Here is a 20,044-nt window from a genome sequence, read left to right on the forward strand (position 1 = left end):
AAATATGATCTGAGACTCTTGCTAGCTGGGCAAGTCACTTAAACTTTCTCAGTTTTCCCATCTATAATGGGGACAATAATAATCTTTATTTCCCAAGGTGAAGGTGAACATCAAATGAAATAACATGTAAAAGATGCTATGTATGCTAGCTCTTACTATTATAATGGACATTAGTTTAGTCATAGATGTTCACATTTTATATATTTGTATTTGTGTGCATGCACACACCTATGAATGTAGAGGTATTTATAAACTCACATGTTAAACAAAATTGGTGGGGGCAACTATGTGGCTCAGTGGAGAGAGAGCTAGACGGAAGGTCCTGGGTCCAAATGTGGCTTCAGATACTTTTATCTGTGTGACCCTGGGCAAGTCACTTGATCCTCATTGTTTAGCCCTTACTGCTCTTCTGCCTTAGAACCAATACACAGTGTTGATTCTAAGATGGAAGGTAAAGGTTTTAAAAAAATACAACTGGCCTGAAAAAGATTTAGGGGAGTTTGGGGTTAGGCTGGAAGTTTTATACATGCCCTTAATGTAGTTTTAGAATGTCTTTAGAGAAGAACAGTATCCATGACCTGAAAGATGAACATCCCATTGTACTATGTATTGTTTAAAGAGTGCATCTGGAGTATTATGTTTCATTTTGGGGGACATCTTTTAGGAAGGATGCTGATCTCTGGGCTGGATTGAAAGGAGGGCCAACAAGGTGATGAAAGTCCTCAATATATCATGTGATGATTATTTGAACAAATTAGTAACGTTTATTCTAGAGTAGAAAAGTTTTGAGAAAAAAATGGGATTCCTGTTTGAAGAAATCATGTAGAAAGAAATATTAAATTAATTCTATTTGGTCCCACAAGGCAGAGCTAGGAATAATGGATAATAGTAGTGTTGTTTTTTTTAACCCTTACCTTCGGTCTTAGAATCTCTATTGATGTATTTTTGTGGAAAATTCTATTTTTCCTTTGAGTTTCTGCTTACAACTATTACTGAGTTACTTCTTGTTTTTGGTGGGGAGGGATTCCTTAGATTTGCAAATGTAAATTTTAAAAACTTTTTTGGAGGAGCATGTCGGTGTGCTTCCTGTTCAGATAGCCCTTGTGACAGTAAATAATTATGTTGTATTGCTTCTCCCTTTATAGCATTTCTTGGATCCCTTCTTTCACATACATGGTCATCACCTTAGTTGAAGCCTTGATTTGCCTTTTTGCTTTAAAGTCTCTTCTTTCTTTAATTTATCCTCCACCTAATTGCCAAAGTAATGCTCCTAAGGCATGTCTGCCCATTCTGTCGTGTTGCCTTACTCAGAAAGCTCCTGTGGCTTCCTTTTACTTCTAGAAGACAATCCTGATTTCTGTTGGGATTTAAAACTTCACACTTTTTCTATCCTCTCAGTCTTATATATTAATTTCATGTTAATCCCATTTTCATTTCTCTCAAACTTTTCCTGGATGATATTCCATCTCTGTGCCTTTTCCTAAAATTTCCTATGTCCTAAAATGAATAAATATCATGAGGTAAATATGGAAGACAATTATGTGTAGGAAAATTAATGGTTATTGGGAATGGAATTATCTAAGTCAGAAGTGTCAAACACTCTTGAGTGTAGTTAGATACAGATTAAAATGTATTTGGGAAATATTTCACAAAATCAATGAAAATGCAATAAAACACAATAATAAATTCTACTCTCTTGTTTCTGACTTCACTATTTTGATGACTTCATTACTTTTGTCTCACCGATGAAGGTACTCTACCCTCCACTATTTCAGACTTTAACTCATCCATTCCTTCAAATCCTGGTGATTATTTTTTTTAAGCATCGGAATAAATTTTCCATAGAAGATTTAATAAATCCTCCTTTAAATATTTTAACATTTTGTGAATTATCTGTGCAACACTCAGACCTCTGTCCACTTGTCATCCCTTCCTGACATGCTACAATTGACTCACTTCCTTCTCCAATCATAATTTTCCTTAGTCATTTTTTGTGCCACCATGGAGATACTACAACCTGCTCTTCACCTTCCCTTGCCCCCATTATGATCTTGCCCTTTGAATTAGCCACCGTTTTCACTCTTTGAAAATCATATAGTTTCATGATTTTATAGTTATATATATTAATTATATTATAAATAATTATAAGGATTATAAGGTTAAAATGTTTGTTCTGTTTTGATATAAGGTAATAGCATAAACTCATTTAAAGGCTGGTAGGGTCCAAATTCATTCCAGTTCTCTCTTCTCATTTTCCTTTTCAGTTCCACATCTAGCTCCTTGCCCATCATTGATATAACATGTCTAAATCCTAAGCACTGATGGACTGGCTCATCGAGTTGCCAATCCTACTACATACCTAGTACAACCTAGACATTCTTCATATGCTTGGTTTTTTCTTTAGAATATTAATCTGATCTCTCATTTTCTGTGGATCTCATTTAGGAATTAGGCCCTGTAGTATTTTGGGTTTTGTTCAGTCAACAAAATGTTACCTGCAAATGGAAACATCTGGAGAAATTCACCTTTTAAAAAGGATCCCTCTTTTTTTTTTCAGACTCTATGTAGGACATCTGTGTTGATAGTGCCAGTTATCTTTGTCTAGCATATGCTTTTTGCGTCACTGGATGGTTATATTTAGAGTACTTGAAAAATGATACATTTGTGCATTAATGTTCTTATTTTCCTTCTGCCCCTTCTACATGTACTAGTGTGGTAACATAGCAAGAGTTAGAGATAGGATTTGAATCTAGTTCTTTCAGAGCATGGTCTTTTTAAAAAAGTTTTTAAAATGATGAACTCAACATCTGTTATCAAACTTGGAATATTCTAGTATACAAAGCATAGAAAAAATAGATTGCATGTGAATCCATGACGCACACTCAGCTTGTTTTTTAAACATTACTTTTCATATGATGATACTAATATTGTTTTGCTTTTTTTATCTGTGTCCTCTTAACTCTATTTTACTCTCTTTTGTGAATTTTTCATTATTGATGCTTTTTCTCCTAAGGTCTTGAGGATGGAAAATGATAGAATTTTAGTCCTAGAATAAACTTTAATGCCAAACTGATTTGTGATCCCTTAAGCAACAGATAAAGACCTCCAGTCTTTTCCTGATGAATCTCTATTCTAGTGGTTGCTTCATTATGGTTTGTTTTTAGGACTACAACATTGGGGAAAACGAAGGATATTCAGAAGCTGGGCTTTCCTCCTCTTATTCATCCAGGGACTTAATGATCAGCACCCTCTCCAACTCTTGTTTAAATAGTTCACTTTCCAAATACTTTGCTCTGGAAAATCCTCTTTCCCCTCCTCCATGGTCTCACAGTTTCAAGGAAATGGAAAATAACTCCTGACAAAAAGTTGGCAACTCCTAATCTGTCTTTCCCTTTTAGCCAAGAAGTATACAGTGATAGCTCCTCTTGTGTGTCCATTTTCACATGTTGAAAATCAATTATGGAAGGGGCTTTTCTCAGCTTCCATTTAGACAGAAGTTCATTTCTGTCAGCTGAGTGATAATTTGAGGGCAGGTGGAAAGTCAGCTTGCTACTTGTACTTAATAGGAAAGAGAAAGGGTGGAGGAAAACTTTTTTTTTTCTTTTGCTCAGGAACAAGATGACTTATTCTGATGATATTTAAAGGGGAAAAGGAAAACTGGAGTTGAAGATAAAAAGAAAAGGGAACTAGATTCCCCCCTATCCCCAATAATAACCAAGGAATAACAGCAAATAATTTTATAATCTTGGACATTATCCAAAGTTACAAAACTTAAATTCCAGAGCTAGGATTTGAACCGGGGGTGGTGTGGGTGGGGGTGGGGTCATGACTGCGAGCTCAGTGCTCTAATTTAGACTTCTCTATATAGTGCTAACCTAAATTAATTTATATAATACTTTAAGGTTTATATAGCACTTTGCAAATATTGTCTCATTTTATCCTCACAACCCTGGGAGAGAGGTGCTGTTATTACTCCATGTTACAGATGAAGAATATGAGGCAGATAGAGGTTAAGTGACTTAACCAGGCTTGCTTACATAGTTTGTGAGTATTTGAGGTAGAACTCAGATCTTCATGAATCCAGGGCCAGTGTTCTATTTACATTACCAGCTACCCACCTAGATAGTGCTCAATTAATTCTATTCTAATTCCTTTGCATCTGTTATATTGACTTCTTTCTGCCTTCCATTAATGATGGAAATTTTTAATTGATTGTTTTGCTTTATATATATATAAAACATATATATATATATATATATATATATACATACATACATACATGTATATTTAAACTCAATAGCCCCAAACATATGAGGAGTCAAATTTAATATTGTTTGAAAATCTGGAAAATTTTAATAATGATCATTTTGTCAGCAGAATTAATAGTAAAAATTGAAATGTTCTTGTAACATTCCTAGAAGCAAATGCTTTTGACTGACAGATTTTACATTTTACAGTTATTCTACCAAATTATTCTCTTTTTCTAGAACCTAGGCATCCAGTAAGTTGGTAGATCATCTTGTCTGAGAGTTTTAACATACCTAATTAGCTCCCACTGTGAATTAGTGGTACAGTAGGACCTAAATACCTGCCTGAACACCACAGTTGTATAACAGAACTGTTATTAGATATTGTGATAGCAGATTTTGATCAGTTAATAATTATAATAATTAAATCATAATTATTTATTATTTACATACTATATAACAAATGTATAATTAATATAGTTGTTAATAATATTTAGTGTCAGGGTTCAAATCTTGATACTTTCATTTACTTCCTTCATCATTTCAGGCAAGTCATTTTATGTCTATGGCTTTAATTTTTAAAATGCAAAATGAGGTAATCCTTAAGCTCTTGCTCAGTCTATGCTACTGTGAACCATGAAATTAAAATCACAAACCTTCCCAGACATGCCCCTCCACCTTGGATTTTTGATCATAGGTATCACTAATTAAAAAAATACACATCCTTTTTACTCTAGACTAAGCTAGCTACTTAATTCAACTCTTTTCATTTTATAAATGAAGAAACTGAGTCCCACACAGATGACTTTGTCCAAGGTAACAAAACTGGCAAATTTTTTTCTTTTAAAAATTTAATTAATTAATTAATTTGTTACATTAAGGTTCTCAAGTATCTCTCTTCTTCCCTCTCTTCTCTTCCTGTACCAGAGAAGGCATCATTTGACAAGAAAAGTTATACATACATGTAAAAAAGATGTCTTACTTGTTTCTATTTAGTAGTTTGTTCTCTGAAGATGGACATGCACAAATCATTCTTCAAACAATATTTCTGTTGCTATGTATAATGCTTTCTTAGTTCTTCTCATTTCATTTTTTATAATTCCATGTAGGTCTTTCCATTAAAAAAAATTAAGCTACTCATTCTTTCTTACAGTGTTGTAGTAGTTCATGACAATCATATGCCACAACTTGTTTAGCCCTTCCCAATACAAATTTCAGAGGCAGGATATCTAAAAACTATATTTAATGGTTATCAATTTGCTGGTATAATTTTTATTAAGACATGGAATCCATTCTACTGAAACTTTTAAGTGCTAATGACATTTTCTTTTATTTTGGCAGAACCTCTTCTGAACACATTCATGACCATGGGGGATATGAAGACCCCAGACTTTGATGATCTTCTTGCAGCCTTTGACATCCCAGATATGGTTGATCCTAAAGCAGCTATTGAGTCTGGCCATGATGAACATGAAAGTCACATCAAACAGAATGCTCATGTTGACGAGGATTCACATGCCCCGTCATCCTCTGATGTTGGTGTCAGTGTTATTGTTAAAAATGTCCGGAACATTGATTCTTCAGAAGGAGTAGATAAAGATGGCCATCATTCTACAGGCAACGGTTTACATAATGGGTTCCTCACAACATCCACAATGGAAAGTTATAATAAAGATGGGGCAAAATCTCTGAAAGATGAGGGACCAGCCCCTGAGGTAAAACTCAAAGAGACCACTTTCAACCAGTTTAGTCCTATCTCAAGTGCAGAAGAGTTTGATGAGGATGAGAAAATAGAGGTGGATGACCCACCTGATAAGGAGGAAATTCGTTCAAACTTCAGAGCAAATGTATTGACAGGATCTATTTCCCAACAGGACTATGAAAAACTAAAAGCTCTTGGAGGGGAAACTTTGATTAAGCCGGGAATTCCTACTCCTACCACCTTAGACAAAAATAAAGTTATTAAGAGAGAAACAGAAACAAATTCTATAACCTTGGGCGTGTATGAACCCTTTAAAGTTAGAAAAGTGGAAGATAAATTGAAGGAAAACTCTGAAAAGTTGCTTGACAACAGGGTGCTTGATGGAAAGTTAACCTCCGAGAAGAATGAAGCCAGTCTTGCCAGTGCAGCCCAATCAAAAGCAAAATCCTCAGCTAAGCTCTCCTCGTGCATTGCTGCAATCGCAGCCCTTAGTGCTAAAAAGGCTGCCACGGACACGTGTAAAGAACCAGTGGCCAATTCAAGAGAACCTTCTCCATTACCAAAAGAAATTAATGATAGTCCTCGTGCTGTTGAAAAGTCCCCGGAGTCTCAGAGTCTTATCGATAGTGCAAAAAAACCGTCTATAAAACCACCTGATAGCCCCAGGAGTGTGTCCAGTGAGAACAGCAGCAAGGGATCTCCATCTTCTCCTGCAGGGTCAACGCCAGCAATCCCCAAAGTCCGCATAAAAACCATCAAGACGTCCTCTGGAGAAATCAAGCGAACAGTGACGCGAGTTTTGCCTGAAGTTGACCCAGACTCTGGAAAAAAGCCTTCGGAACAGACTCCTTCCATGGTGGCCTCTGTGACATCACTTCTGTCCTCTCCAACGTCTGCCACCGTCCTGTCTTCTCCGCCACGAGCACCTCTCCAGTCTGCCGTGGTGACCAACACAGTTTCCTCTGCAGACCTGGCTCCCAAACAGGTCACCATCAAGCCCGTGGCTACTGCCTTCCTTCCTGTTTCAGCAGTGAAGACGGCGGGGTCCCAAGTGATTAATTTGAAGCTTGCTAACAATACCACAGTTAAAGCCACCGTTATCTCTGCTGCTTCTGTCCAGAGTGCCAGCAGTGCCATCATCAAAGCTGCCAATGCCATTCAGCAGCAAACAGTGGTGGTGCCCGCATCCAGCCTTGCTAACGCTAAACTCGTGCCAAAGACCGTGCACCTTGCCAACCTTAATCTCCTGCCTCAAGGTGCCCAGGCCACCTCTGAACTCCGCCAAGTGCTCACTAAACCTCAGCAACAAATAAAGCAGGCAATAATTTCTGCAGCGGCCTCGCAGCCACCAAAAAAGGTGTCTAGAGTCCAAGTGGTGTCTTCTTTGCAGAGTTCTGTCGTAGAAGCTTTCAACAAGGTGCTGAGCAGTGTCAACCCGGTCCCCGTTTACATCCCAAACCTTAGTCCGCCGGCGAATGCGGGGATCACGTTACCAACCCGGGGTTACAAGTGTTTGGAATGTGGTGACTCCTTTGCACTGGAAAAGAGTCTGACGCAGCATTACGACCGGAGGAGTGTGCGCATCGAAGTGACGTGTAACCACTGTACAAAGAACTTGGTTTTCTACAACAAATGCAGCCTGCTTTCCCACGCTCGTGGGCATAAGGAGAAGGGAGTTGTGATGCAATGCTCCCATTTGATTTTAAAACCAGTCCCAGCAGATCAAATGATAGCTTCTCCTTCAAGCAATACTTCCACCACATCATCTACTCTTCCGAGTTCTGCAGGAGGTGGCACACATAATGTAACAAAGATTCAGTCGGGCATAACTGGGACAGTAATCTCAGCTCCCTCCAGTACGCCTATTGTTCCGGCTATGCCTCTAGATGAAGACCCATCCAAACTTTGTAGACATAGTCTAAAATGTTTGGAGTGTAATGAAGTTTTCCAAGATGAGACGTCATTGGCTACACATTTCCAGCAGGCTGCAGATACAAGTGGACAAGTAGAGTATCTTATATTTAAATTTTGTTGTTTTCAGCCATGAATCTCAGTATGTGTACCATAGAAATAAGATGAATTTATGATTTGGGGTGCTGAATCATGATAAATAAGGGAAAGTGGAATATAAGATGCATACTTTTATAGAAAAGGCAAAAAACGTATCTAGTTATGAACCACATTGAACAAATAGCTTTATATGCTAATTGGAAATTGATTCTTTTAAACAAATTAATGTCTTCGTGTAACAACTGAGTAAGAAAACAATAGTTGTATCTTAGGTTTAAAGTAAAATAAAGTAAGAAAAGGAAATCTTATTGCAGAAACATGGGTTAAGATTTGACCTGAGAGTTTTAACTAGTTTAGCTTTTCTTCACAACATACTATAGGCTTAAGGGTCTAGATTCACTGTCAAAGATTCTAAGCATCAGTGACAAGTTTTGGATATTTTTATTGTGTTCATTCAGCTGTATCTGTTGGAGTTTCTCTGTACAGTCAAATACACTTAATTGGTGCCCTGCTTAATGGTGTGTCTGGGATGATAGCCAGGAAGTAAATTTAGAGTAATATATTTCACTTCAGTGAATCTCATCTAGAAATAAGTGACACTCCTCCTTCCATTTAAATGGAATGCCTGCTGGGGTTTGTAAGCCTTTTTTGGGGGGGAAGGTAGTTAACAAGTATGAATTGATATTTAGTGAAATAAATTTCCCAATGGGCAGCCCTTTATTCATTTCATGCTGCTTCTCTCCATGAGTCTGCATGATCAATGAAGATTAGCTTTTTAAAATATGTGAGTATTTATGTATTATTTTTAAAGTTACTTGACAAAATGTAGTAAGCTTAAGATAGCTTCTCCTTGCCAAAGTTAAAAATTCTGCTTTTTTTTTTTTAAGCATCTTAAGATCATTTGGAAGTTTTTTCTCCCTCTTTCCCCAAAGTTAGTTTATTAAGAGAGGTTCTAGTTTATTTCAGAAATATTCTGTATATATTGGCAATTCAGCCTTTAAATTTTGAAAACATTCTTGAAGTTTCTTTTATCCAATTGTCACCAATAGTGAGCCTTTATAGAGGACTAGGATAGATCAGTGGGTCAAAATGAAGAGAATTATGTAGTCATATCCTAGGATTTTCTAGTGATAAAACTTGGAATTCTTTCAGTCAGGTTAGCCTCTTACCCTATTACCTCTTCCTCAAAAAGACAGAATTTTTTTTTATCTTAAAAGGTGATAAATTTAGATGTATTAACTTTGGTTTTATCCTCTTTGTTTTCCCTCCCATTCTTTGTGAGCATGTTGACATACTTAATATCTTAGGGGGACTTGGTAAGACACATACACACAAAAAAGTCTTTCCTCTTAATTTTACCCCTTATTCCTACACTAACAAATACAAGATTTTCCCAGTTAAACCCAATTTTAAAAAAAGTCAAATTCACATTAAGAACCTGCTTTGAGTTAGGTACCAGGAACAGAAAAGACAAAATATAATCTTTTTCCTTTAAGAAGCTTGCATTCTACTGAGAAGATATAATACTTGCACGTATAAGGAAATAAAAGTAAATTTGAGGAATTTTTTAGGAATTGGAAAGAAATTCAATAGGAACTGGAAGTGGAGTAAGAGAAGGAATGGCAATCAGTGATAGCTTCATGGAGAAGGTGGTACTTTGAAAGAACATAAAGATTCAAAGAAGTAACGAGGAGAATTTACGTTACAGGTTTTCACAAACAAAATGAAATGTTATGGTTGAGAGTCACTATTTTTAGCAGTTAAAGAGTTCATTGGTGACATGGGTAAAAATAGTTTCAAAACAGTGATGTGGTTAAAGGCAGATTATAGGGTGTTAAGATGTAAATAGCTAGTAAGGTACTAAAAAACTCCAATGTTATGACTCTAGAACAGGGGTCCCCAAACTACGGCCCGTGGGCCACATGAGGCCCCCTGAGGCCATTTATCTGGCCCCCACCACACTTTTGGAAGGGGCACCTTTTTCATTGGTGGTCAGTGAGAGGAACACAGGATGCATCCACATCCTGTGCTCCTGGAGTGTGGTGGCGCCTCAAAGCGCAGCATCACTCATGTACAGTACTACTTCTGGTGACATAATTCTTTGCATAGCGCCTTGTTCTAAGAGTAACTGAATGAGAACGAGGCACTGCGCAAATGATTATGTGGCTGCACAATGGAAGACATCAGCATGGTGAGCCGGGATCTGGGGGAGGGGATTCTGCACTGTGTATATTGCTGCTGGGTATATTGATGGCGGTGATGAGTATGTGCAAGGTGTGAGAGGCCCATCACAACCAGCACTGCAGCCTCCGCTATCCCAGACAGCACTATACAGATTTGTTCATAGTTTTTTTTTTTTACAGTCTGGCCCTCCAGTGGTCTGAGGGACAATGAACTGGTCCCCTGTGTAAAAAAGTTTGGAGACCCCTGCTCTAGAACTTTGGCAAGAAAAGGAGAGGAGAATCAAGAGCGATGGTAAACGTCAGGATTAAGGAAGGATTTATTTAAGAATAGAAAATTGTCTTTCTCTCTTTTTAAACTTAATTTCCCCCAATCAACATTTATTTATTTTATTATTTATTTTTCTTTTTTCCCCAATTAACATAGTCAAAGCAAAACAAATTCCCATATTGCCATACCCCAAATGTATGTCCCATCAGGTATTCTGATTCTTATTACCTCTAGATGATGAATAGATAGCATGCTTTCTTTTGGTTCCTCTAGAATTATGTTTGGTCATCGCATTGATCAAAGTTCTTAACTATTTCAAAACTACTCATTTTTACAATGTTACTATTATATAGATTGACCTCCTGGTTCTGCTTATTTCACTCTGCATTCCTGTGATTCCATTGTTTCAGTGAATTCCTGGTGAGGAAATTCCTCTACCAATGCAGATAAGTAACTGTTCTGCAATGTTTATAGTCTTAGATAAGAGTTGATTGATGAGACATATCTGAGCTGCCTAAGGTCACCTAGCTAGTTAGAAGTAGATCTTGAACCCAGTTCTTCCCTACTGTAAGGTGAATTCTTTATATAATAAACCATCATGTCCCTCATTAACCTTAATTCAGAATATGTACACACATATACATGTATGTATACTTCTATGTCTATAGGTAACATACAGACATGTACTTCCATACTTTGAAAGATGCACATTTTTATTGGTGAAATTTTTTTTACTACAGATTTCCAACTCTCTATTCTGTAGTAGGTGGTCTTCACAAGTTGCTGTGGCCAAAAAAAAATTAAAAAAATAAGAAAAAGTTGTGGGATAACCAGTCTTCTCATGATGGGTGTCTCCACTTTTATTTAGACTAATGTTGAGTGTTTTGAGGACAAAACACACAATCTGTTATTTCAGAAACCATACTCAAAAAGCCAGCTTTGTGATGCTTAATATTCATTGTCAAGTAACAAATACTTTTTGAGCATTTACCATGGATGAAATGCTTTCTGACTCTAGAGGGTTTAGCAGGAACTATATAAAATATTTCCTCTCCTCATGGAACTTACAGTCAACTTTGAGAAATAAGGTGTTACACAATTAAACAAAACACTAGACATAATGCGCAATAAAAGAGCTGTGAAATGCTATTAATGGCCCAGAGGAGAGCTAAAAGATGACTCAGAAATTAGAATGACATCAGGTACACATAATAGTTTTGAAAAAGAGCTAAAAATGGAATGATTAGGATATTTTGAATTCTCATGAACTTAGGAATTAAAAAAAAAAAACAGATTTAAGGCTGAAATGTTGGTATCAAAACCAGGGTTATACTCAGTAGATTGGTCTACCTAATAAACACACCAGCATCTTGGCAGCTGATAAACCAAAGCATGTAGTTGCCACCTTTTCTTCACATTTATTTCATAGCATTTCTGCCATAGCAAAGGGGGAGTTTTTAGGCAGAAAAATTCATGATTGGCCTTTTATGGATTGGTTCTCAAGCTACTTCATCTTTGACACAGATGGTAAAAACAAAACAAAACAAACCCAAATATTTTTGAGCCAGACAACATGGGTGGTTTAGAAATACTTTTCTTATATAGACTCAGCCAACAGGTACTCAACTAAATTGTGCACATTAATTATGGATCATGTTGACCCTACCTGGGCTGAAATCCAGTTGTTATCTTAATACAGAGAAGGGTATACTTAAGTTGCTACAATTTCTTTGGAGATTTCTTCATTTTCTTATGGGAGAACTCATATTTCCTAAACTGTAGAGTTTTTTCCTTTCTTAAATTTTGCCATGTTTTTTAAAAATTGTGAGTTTATTTTTAAGGAATAAATTAGTAGAACTAGTCTTTAGATTTTGGTCTGCTCTGTATTTAGGAAGAAAGCATTTTTTATAAATATTTTGGTGTTTTATTTAAATTGCAAAGCAGCATTAGGGAGTTGAGGTCAGCTATAACAATTAATGTTCATGTACATTGGCATATCATTACTTAATTTCTTTAATAAAACTGTAGATATAGATTAGTACAAGTTGAGATTAATTTTCTTACCTCCTCCTGTTATTCCATTTTCTAATTATGTCTTCTAAATCTTTAAAATATTATGTTTAAGGTTTGTAGGCTCACACTGTTTCCCTGGCCCACATCCAGATTTGTCTATTTAGTCACAGCATTTGATGAATTCTTTATTACTGTGGAGATATTTGAATACAGAATCAAAGAATTTTAAAAGTTTGAGAGATCCAGAGAGTCTTTGACTTAACTCAAAGTCACAAAGTCAGTTAGTCTCAGAACTGGGATTACAATCCAGATCTAGTTTGCAACATGACTCTTTCTATTAGAACATACTGCATTTCACTAATCTGAAAATCAATAGATTATGCTTGTATATGACTTCTGTCATAAATCTCTAAATTTGCTTAACTGATGACTGCTGTCCTTACTAATGTTTTTTGATATATTAAAATTTTACTAAAACAACATGTGATATGTTATAATTATGAAGAATAATTTCAGCCTAATGCTTTTATTTTAAAATTTCTTAGAAAGTTTTTAATGAGAACAGCAGCTTGCACTTAAATAATAAACCTTAGAGTAGAGCAGCCAATAAAAACACAAAGTTGCTGATAATTAATGGAAACTAGCTGATATTTAAGAATGTGTTATCAAACTTTTGGCTAAATTGATCATGACTAAAAGATTTCCATTAAACCCACTGATTAAATCATGTTTGCACAGTGAATTTCTAAAGTCTCTCCTAGCTCTAAAATTCTATGATTTTGACATTTAAAGAAGCTAGTCTGCTGTTGGAAGGAAGAGTCGATAGTGAAGGGAGCTGACTTTTATTGCCTGGGATGTGATCTTGAGCAAGTCACAATCTCCCATTTTAGAGTTTAGTTTTTTTCATCTGTAAAATGATAAGGCTGTACTATATGCTAATGCCTTTGGATCTTTTCGAGTTTAATATATTCAGTAGCTTTAGAGTTGAACATGTAGATGGTTTTTAGAGGCACAAGTGCAGGCTGATGTACATGGACAAGGAAAAAACCAACTGTCCTGAATTCTTCATGCGCTGGAACTGTGGACTGGTGTGTCTACCAGCCAGGTTTATAAAGCAGCAGTGGGTTGTTATCTCCCTCAGACTTTTGCATCCAATCCCTAGTACCACTCTCAGGTCTTAGGTAGAAAGAGAAGGCAGAAGCAGGCAAGTTGAGGTGAAAGTATGAAGTGAGGAAGACCTACTTCACAACAGTAGCCAACCTGACTGACTACTGTCAAAGATGATCAATCTGAAAAGGTCCTAGTACTTGGAACTGAGGAGATGGCAGGTTTGTATACAGCACCTTCTGATGATGGCTGCCTTCTTGAGAATGAATGTGAAAATGTCTTTTTATCAAATTAGGTAACCTAAACCTTTATATCTCAAAGCTTTTTTTATATCAGATAAATTTACTTTGTAAAGCTCTAGGATGTATAGACTTAGTGAAATCCCCTTTATTTAAAATGTTTATAAGAAGTCATTATAACGACTGAAATGGGCAACATGTAGAATAGGAAAGCTAACCACAAAACTTCATATTTTTACTTCATCAGGATAGGTTAACTCAAAAAAAGGTAAGTCTTACTCTTTGTTGCTTAAAAAATTAGGAAATCTCTCAGACTAGGCATTCTGGAGATAAGGAGAATTTCCAAGAAACACTGTTTCTTTTCCAAAATATACATATGTGAAAGAATTTAAAGGTTCTGTTGTTGCATTTGAAGTTGAACATGGTGGGCTTAATGTGCAAATATCACTTGGTCTTTGTGTCATATGAGCTAGAAACACAATAGACCAAAAAATGTCATTTCATTTTCTGTCGCCATTCTTTTCTTCCCCTAACTTTTAGTCCTTTGTAATCCCATAATGACTATATATTTGCCATCAAACTGAAATGTTGACGTTAGGGTGGTTTGGGGTTAAAAAAATTCACTGTCTGTCCTTAATCTTTGTGAAAAATAATCACAAATTCTAGCCACTACCTGAGTTTTCGAGAGCAGAATTTTTCCAAAAACTAGTAGGGTTTCACTTCTTCTACCTTGTATGTGGGTAGCCAAATCATGGCCCACACTAACAGTGGAGGTGGGGATTTGCAAGTGCGGGGTTGTTAGTACTGTAAACTATTTTTAAAAAATCATTTCAAAGATAATTCATATGGTTGGTCTGTGGCTTTTTCTGTGGCATAACATTTAGATTTTCTTTTGTAGTGCTGCAAAGAAAGATGCTTTGGAAGGAATATGAAAAAATCCATATGTATCTTTATTGGAATAAGAAGTTTTATTTTTGCCGTTTTCTTATGTTATCAAAGAATACTCCAGATTCTCCACTTTTATATTGCTACTTATTAATGCATAGATGGCAAAAGATAAATTGTGGCATTGGTTCTGAAGCTCAATAAATGTGGTAAGATAATTTTAAACAGAGTTCTGCTTAGGCTTTTGCTCTTAATTGAGCCTGTGACAAAATAAGTCAAAATCTAAAAGCATTTCTCCTAGCCATAAAATTTTCTTTTAAAAAATTACAGTTGCCTTTGAAATGATAGATAAATATTTTAAATTTATACATTTTGTACCCATCAAGAGAATGAAATTTGAAATGCTTTGTGTTTTTATTTTGAAATTGAATAAAAAAGTAAGTCAGGAAACAAAAATAGTATATAAAATCTGTTAAAATCAGATGTAACATGATAGAGTGCCTGACCAGTCAGGAAACAGAACCAATATATTAATTTTATGGGCCATCATATTAAATTATCAGTCTGTGACTTTTAGATCCCTGATTAAAATATTCATTCAGCCTGATATAGTCTACTTTGGGCATATGCTGTGGGAAGGTCCATTTTGGAATTCTCAGCAGAAAGAAAGAAATGCCACATTTACTTGCATATTTCTCTTCCGCCATCACAGGAAAGTATTTTGGTACTCAAGTGTGATTGGGAGTGGGGAATGGAGAGAAGGAGCTCAGAGATATGGAATGATTCAGGCACATCCTTCTGACAATGAAACCCAGCAGTCATAGTATATCATGTTCTCTTGATTGACTACCTAGCTATAGACACAAGAAGTTCCCTGGACAGCCAAAGCTATGAAGGTTTGATAAGTGCAGAAAAGGTATTGCTGCTAATAATAATAATAACAAAAATAATAATAGCTCGCATTTATATAGTGCTTTAAGGTTTGCAAAATGCTGTACAGATGTTAACTTATGATCTTCAGAACAATTCTATGGGGTAGCTGCTATTATTTCACAGAATAAGTTATTGAGGCATAAAGAGGTTTAAAGACTTAGACTACATGACTAAGTTATTCCATGTCCCACTTCCTATCCACTGTGCCACCTAGCTGCTCCTAATAAATAGAGTGATTTTTTTCCCCTGGCTTTTATTTTTTGTTCACTGTTATATATTATTCCTAGCAATACCCAAATAGTCCAAAAGATAATGAGCCATTTACACAAATGATGAAAATGATGAAGTAATTTATTCCAGTCTTTTCAAGGGGAATCATGAGTAGTTAGCGGACTTAATCAGAATTTCATAGGGCTTTGAAAAACATGTAAACCTTGGAAACTCCTACCAAAACATATGTGCCATTCAGTGCCTTGAATTAAAACTTTTATCAGGAAAGTCAGCAGAATAGTTTCCCTCAGTGCTGGCTGTTGTGAAAATACATCACCATTTTCTGTGAGTGTTATCTCAGTAAGAGATTTATTGCCCCACAAAACAAGAGTAAAAATTCATATTAAACTTTGAGATCAGCAGTTTTTAACCTTTTTTTTTTTGGTCATGGATGACTTTTAACAGCCTGGGAAGACCTTTGGATTCCTTTTCAGAATAATGGTTTTTAAATATATAAAATATAGAGTTATAAAGGAAACCAAATATACTGAAATACAGTGATATATTTTTATCTTTGTAGATCCCATGGTTAAGAATTCCTGATCTAGATAGTAACCTCCTAGTTGGTGTAGGAATTGGTTCTCTATGTGCTAAAAGTGATAAGCCAAGTTAAACATCCTTAGTCTTATTCGGCCTTCTAGGGATTTTGGACAGTTACTGTGATAAAGGCAGCTTTGTGGGGGTGGGGTGGGGGGTAAAGATGTGATATAAGGAATAAAGGAGAAAACTTAATCATTTTCCTTAAATTGGTGGTGGGAAAAAAGGAAAGTATGAAGAAGAGGAGAAATATGTGAATAAATATGGTCTGTGTGCATGTCTATATGTATGTATGTATAAAGAAATATTGTAAATATTCTATAAGATGCCCTAGATGTAAAGGATGATCAGGTTAGCTTGTTTTGAGTTTGGGACTTCTATAAGCCATGTTATTGGCCCATTATTGTCATCTTCCTGCTGAAGGAGAGGATATAAATCTCTTAGAAAAATAAAAAATAGGATTCAAAGCAACTTAAAATGCAGCTATATGCGAATTTTTGGTGGAGAGGGACATAAAGGCCAATCTTTCTTCTTTAAAGTTAATTTTTCAATAGCTCATTTTGCCCCCATATGCAGGATGTTTTAAGTCGACCATGTCTTTTCCTGTCCCATTTCTTTTCTGCCCTGTTGGCTTATTGGCATCTGAACAACCTTGATGAACACAAAATGAGCATACAGACTATAGAAACATTTTTCACATTTTTCAAAACAGAAAACTTTTTGTGTAAAGAATCTTAATATTTCAGAAAAAAGTAAATTTTTTGAATTGTCTGACTTCAAAAGAATGGCTTTGGCATTTGTTAATAAGATTCATTATTAAAATATCAAATCTTTCCTATTGACCCACAAGCCCACAATTATATTTATGTTTCTCAGATTTGCAAGAGGAAAACCATCAGTAAATTTGATTTGTGATTCTATATTGGAAAGTATAACCCCTTTGTTAGCTTAAGTAAGACCTGTACTTTTGTTCTGGAGATTAGTATCTGAAAATATTGATAGTCTCAACCCTGGACAATTCAAGAAAATAATTTACTGTGGAAATTTAATCATTGCCACTCAGTACTAGGCATTGAACAATCTTCAAGGAAGGCAGAAGACTTTATTTCAGAGAAACAAATGGTTATTTTTAAAAGAAAAATTTATAAACAGGATCCTGATGAGTAAATTTGCATGTATGTTTATTTGTGTTTATATAGACAGGCAATCGTCTTTTTAATGGGATTGTATCTCAAAAACTATCTGGAACATCCTTGCTTTGTGGTAGGAAGTATTATGTAACAATAGACACTATTAATGGGAGTCCTTTTTTCACATTGTGTGACTTTGAGCATCTTTATACAGAGAGTATTGAATTAGATAGCTAGATCTATAAGGTCCTTATAATCTCTTCCTTTGATGATTGTTATTGTTCAGTCATTTCAGTCACATCTGACTCTTTGTGACCCCATTTGGGGTTTTCTTGGCAAAGATCCTGGAGTGGTTTGCTATTTTCTTCCCCAGTTCATTTTCTAGATGAGGAAACTGAGGCAAACAGGATTAAGTGACTTGCCTAGGGTCACACAACCAGTAAGTGTCTGAGGCTGGATTTGAACATGGGTTTTCCTTGATGCCATGCTGGGCACTTTCTTTGATGATAATTGGTATTTAACAAATTTAAAATATAGCTTTAAAAGCATTAAGGCCAAAGGGAAAGGGACTAGACCTATAGATTTATTAGTATAGGAAATTTCCCTCTAACAATGCAGGTCAGCTCTTTGATGCAACTTATAGTCTTAGAGAATTTACGAAAATATTAAGAGGTTAAATGATTTGCCCAGAGAACATGGAGAATATATTTAAGGGTTAGAATTTAAACTTCTGTTTTCTTAGCTTTGAGACCAGCTGTCTATCCATCAAACCAAATTTTCTGGAGAAAACTATAAAATTCATTTGCATATTATTTTTAGACTATAAAATTTTGTGGTTATGTTAAATCTGAAATTTAAATGAGAGACTTGATTAAAAGCCAAAAGTTGACCAGTCATAGCAAACATTGTTTTTTCACTTCCAAATTCTTTGACATATGAATAAAATAATTGGAAGGATCCATGTTTGAGACTTAAGACTAAAGGGAATACATTTGTCAAATTGTGTTAGCTGTTTTAGAAAGCTTTCACTTTGTATATAGGAGGCAGTGTGTTACAGTGATTAGAGTGCTAGGTTTAATGTAAGGAAAATCCAGGTTCAATTCTTGTCTCACAATTGTTAACTATGACCAAGTCACCTAAAGCAAATCATTTAATCTCTCTGAGCGTAGTTTCCTCATCTGCTAAATGGCATACCAGTTGACCTTTGAGATCTTTTCAAAGTTTAAATCTATGATCCCATATACAATTTCTATTTCATATTTATCGATGAGAGAGGATGGCTTAATCCTGGATTTGTATGCTTTGGCTTTAAATAGGTTTTAAAATTAAAGACAGTTTCATACTGACTCATATATTTTTATTTTATATGTGAACAGTCTTGCCATTTAAAGGTTTTCTGTAGAATTTAGTGATTTTAGTTTACCTTGTAATTTTATCTCTGACCTTGATATCAGACATCTTAATTACTTATAAGAACAATTTTTAAAAGGTCTTTCTCAGTTTAAAGGCCTATTTAGGTGTAGGGGAAAAAAGAGCAACTAATTAGTATGGATGTTCTTCGGCACTCCCATATTTCAGATTTCATGTTACTGAAATTACAGAAATCAGAAAAATGCATTAGCCTAAAGTTTATAGTGTTTTGAAGGAAAAAAAGTGGCTGAGATTATGACTACTGCCAAGTTACAAGTCTACATTTAAAAAATAAGCATAACTTTTAACCGTCTAAGTATTAGTAAAATTTAGTCTTTAACCTTTAATTGTAGGTAAAGTGCTTTTTCCTCACTGTTAAAACAAAAAATTAATGTTGTATTTAGATAATATTAAGCAAGTGGCACCAACTAAAAGAATTAGGAAGTCTAGGTAAAGCTTAATAATACTCTTTAGCTTCCATTTTTAGTTTGACTTGAATAAATGATATGTTTTTGCATTTCACAAGTTAGGGAGTGACATGTTTAATTTTTAATTCTTTAGTTTGCACTTTTCCTTGGGCTTAACCTCAGTAATAATAATATTTAAAATGATAGATGTATTTTTTTGAGGTTTAACAAGTTCTTTCCAGATTAGAAAATACATAGTGGGACCAAACTTTTTTTTCCCCTTTTGGTTTATTTAGAAGACATGCAATATCTGCCAGATGCTGCTTCCTAACCAGTGCAGTTTTGCATCACACCAGAGAATCCATCAGCACAAATCTCCATATACGTGCCCTGAGTGTGGGGCAATCTGCAGATCGGTCCACTTCCAGACCCATGTCACCAAGAATTGTCTGCACTATACTCGGAGAGTTGGTTTTCGGTCAGTATGTCATTTGCTTGTGTGCAAGTAATATTTATTTGTTTGTTATTAGATCTCATTTTGAGTGGTCCATGCACACAGTGCCTTGTACGTAGTAGGTGCTTAAAAAGGTTGGTTGAATTGAATTGAGTTGAATTATCAGTTTTCATTGGTATACAGTGATACCTCAATTAACGGATCCTCTGGGAACAAGGTTTCTTTGCCTTAAGCCCTGGTGTGCACCTT

At 35.5% G+C, this 20,044-nt stretch overlaps 1 protein-coding gene and 1 long non-coding RNA gene across 38 annotated transcripts in view; one reads left to right on the top strand and one right to left on the bottom strand.

The window, feature by feature from the left end:
• ZNF532 (zinc finger protein 532) overlaps nt 1–20,044 on the top strand; it is a 112,699-nt gene that overhangs the window by 40,969 nt on the left and 51,686 nt on the right. For all 36 annotated transcript variants that reach the window (XM_007487521.3, XM_056824506.1, XM_056824522.1 and 33 more), the window contains 2 exons: nt 5,589–7,954; nt 19,638–19,819. In XM_007487521.3, coding sequence (XP_007487583.1) covers nt 5,609–7,954; nt 19,638–19,819 — 2,528 coding nt within the window. In that variant the 5' untranslated portion in view covers nt 5,589–5,608. The remainder of the gene's footprint in view (nt 1–5,588; nt 7,955–19,637; nt 19,820–20,044) is intronic.
• Nucleotides 1–20,044, bottom strand: part of LOC103093734 (uncharacterized) — a 41,094-nt gene that overhangs the window by 7,468 nt on the left and 13,582 nt on the right. The window contains exon 3 of one of the 2 annotated variants that reach the window (XR_464700.3): nt 12,475–12,614. The exons of the other annotated variant lie outside the window; for it this stretch is intronic. This is a non-coding gene — a long non-coding RNA (uncharacterized LOC103093734). The remainder of the gene's footprint in view (nt 1–12,474; nt 12,615–20,044) is intronic. 2 annotated transcript variants of the gene reach the window in all.

The sequence above is a fragment of the Monodelphis domestica genome, chromosome 3, assembly GCF_027887165.1.
Source record: "Monodelphis domestica isolate mMonDom1 chromosome 3, mMonDom1.pri, whole genome shotgun sequence".
Classification (NCBI taxonomy): domain Eukaryota; kingdom Metazoa; phylum Chordata; class Mammalia; order Didelphimorphia; family Didelphidae; genus Monodelphis; species Monodelphis domestica.